The 2,241-nt window shown below is 33.2% G+C and overlaps 1 protein-coding gene across 1 annotated transcript in view; it reads left to right on the forward strand.

Annotated features, from left to right (window-relative positions):
• Positions 1-253: 253 nt before the first annotated feature.
• LOC111083974 (integrin alpha-PS1-like) overlaps positions 254-2,241 on the forward strand; it is a gene marked incomplete at its 3' end in the record, with an annotated part of 11,444 nt that continues 9,456 nt past the window's right edge. The window contains exons 1-2 of the mRNA XM_022380729.1: positions 254-329; positions 2,022-2,204. Coding sequence (XP_022236437.1) covers positions 327-329; positions 2,022-2,204 — 186 coding nt within the window. The remainder of the gene's footprint in view (positions 330-2,021; positions 2,205-2,241) is intronic.

Consider the following 2,241-nt stretch of genomic DNA (forward strand, 5'->3'; position numbering starts at 1 on the left):
ACAGCTTTGAGGAAACAACATAAGTAGATATTTAGTACAGCTTTGAGGAAACAACATAAGTAGATATTTAGTACAGCTTTGAGGAAACAACATAAGTAGATATTTAGTACAGCTTTGAGGAAACAACATAAGTAGATATTTAGTACAGCTGTGAGGAAACAACATATTCAAGTGAACGTTTATTATGATTTTTTCTGTTTTCTTAACTGAAGAAAGATTAAATAATATAACTTATTGTACTTTTTTATTTTTTCATCTTAGCATCCATTAAGGAGGACCAGTGGTTAGGTGTTTCTCTAAGAAGTCGGGGGAAAGGAGGGTCTGTAATGGTATGAACTAATATTCTAAAGTACAGCTGTACAGTCATTACGTACAGCCTACCATTTAGAATCATAATCATGTAGAATAAGTTAGGTAAAATACTATGAAATGACCAACAAGTGTAGTTCACGTATTAACAGTTCATATTCAACGTTACTGAAACCCTAGATATTGTGTTGATGTAAATAAAGTTGTTTGTATGTTACGTAAAACTAATTACACTCTACCATCATTATATCTCCAACACAAACTGATTTGGTCCTAATCATGTTGGGGTAATTCTAGTAGAATATTTCTGTATGTTACGTAAAACTAATTACACTCTACCATCATTATATCTCGAACACAAACTGATTTGGTCCTAATCATGTTGGGGTAATTCTAGTAGAATATTTCTGTATGTTACGTAAAACTAATTACGCTCTACCATCATTATATCTCGAACACAAACTGATTTGGTCCTAATCATGTTGGAGTAATTCTAGTATAATATTTCTGTATGTTACGTAAAACTAATTACGCTCTACCATCTTTATATCTCGAACACAAACTGATTTGGTCCTAATCATGTTGGAGTAATTCTAGTAGAATATTTCTTACATTTTATAAGATGTTATTGTACCTTTAAAAATATAATAGATAAACAATGATCATGATTATATGGTCATATAATTATCGCTTTTTTTTAAATGCCTTTATCAACCCCCTTGTACTTATTAATTAGCTTCTCTGACCCGCTTTTCCTTACATCATTAGCCCCTATGTGCATAACAAAATTGCATCAATTCTAGCCCCCTTTATTATATCCCCTGCTCTGTCAGTTATATCCTGTACCTGGGTAACATAATCTGATACTTTTCTCCCTATTTACCCCTCAGACTATTCTATTCACATGCCTTATCAAGGAATCACCTGTAACCTCCTTATCAACCACATCCTTCTATGACCCTTTTGTTTTCCTACCCTTCAATAGTTCCCCATCTGCATAAGCCAAGGACTGAAATCGGTTGCTCAACAGAATAGGCTCATTATAATAAAATTCATTACTTTTAGCCCTAACAGTACTCTTTCTAACTTCCTGAAAGTCATTGTTAACTGATGTATTCCTTTCATGTAAAAACTTAAGCTTCTCTTGAAATCCTGTTGCCATTTCTCACAGTCTACACTTCTCTTTATCTATTGTCTCTACTTTAATGTAATTTGGAATCAAAGATCTGGAACAGTAGGTGTTTACAAGCAAGTGAAGAGTGGTCAGATATAGGACTTAAAATTAAACTCTGGTGAAATAGGTCTTCACAAGCAAGTTAAGAGTGGTAGACATTGGACCTGAAATCAAACTCTGAATCAATACCTTAGGTTAAGAGTGGTCAGAAATTGGACTTGAAATTGAAGTTATATAATGGAAATTAGTATTTGAATTAATCTATTAATAGTTTAACAGAACTCAAAATTAAAGCTCTTTAGTTATTCCTATACATTTGTATTATTCTAGTGATACAGATTTTCGAAGTACAGACCGATTAGGTGATGGATTAAGTAAAATAATATAAAAACCTGTAAAAGGTTTGATTTTTCAATTTGTTATTAGTCACCAATTGATTTTATAACAAATCATGTGAAATCACTGAGTTGTCATGATAAATATTTCTTCATAAGTGTTTTAAGTAAGTTTACTTTTTCATAAAGTTAAATTATTTCAGACGTGTGCGCATCGCTACATTCAGAAAAGAGGAGAAAGTCAGTGGGGTTTTGGCATCTGCCATTCACTAACTCAGAACCTCCTGTACCGAAAGCAGTGGGACCCCTGTAATGGACGTCCAGTGAACAAAGGACACGAGCAATATGGCTACTGTCAGGCCGGCACAAGTTTAGATCTCATGGACGTAAGGATACCATTTGACATTTTAAATAGTAACTATG

Source organism: Limulus polyphemus, unplaced genomic scaffold (genome assembly GCF_000517525.1).
Source record: "Limulus polyphemus unplaced genomic scaffold, Limulus_polyphemus-2.1.2 Scaffold12504, whole genome shotgun sequence".
Classification (NCBI taxonomy): Eukaryota; Metazoa; Arthropoda; class Merostomata; order Xiphosura; family Limulidae; genus Limulus; species Limulus polyphemus.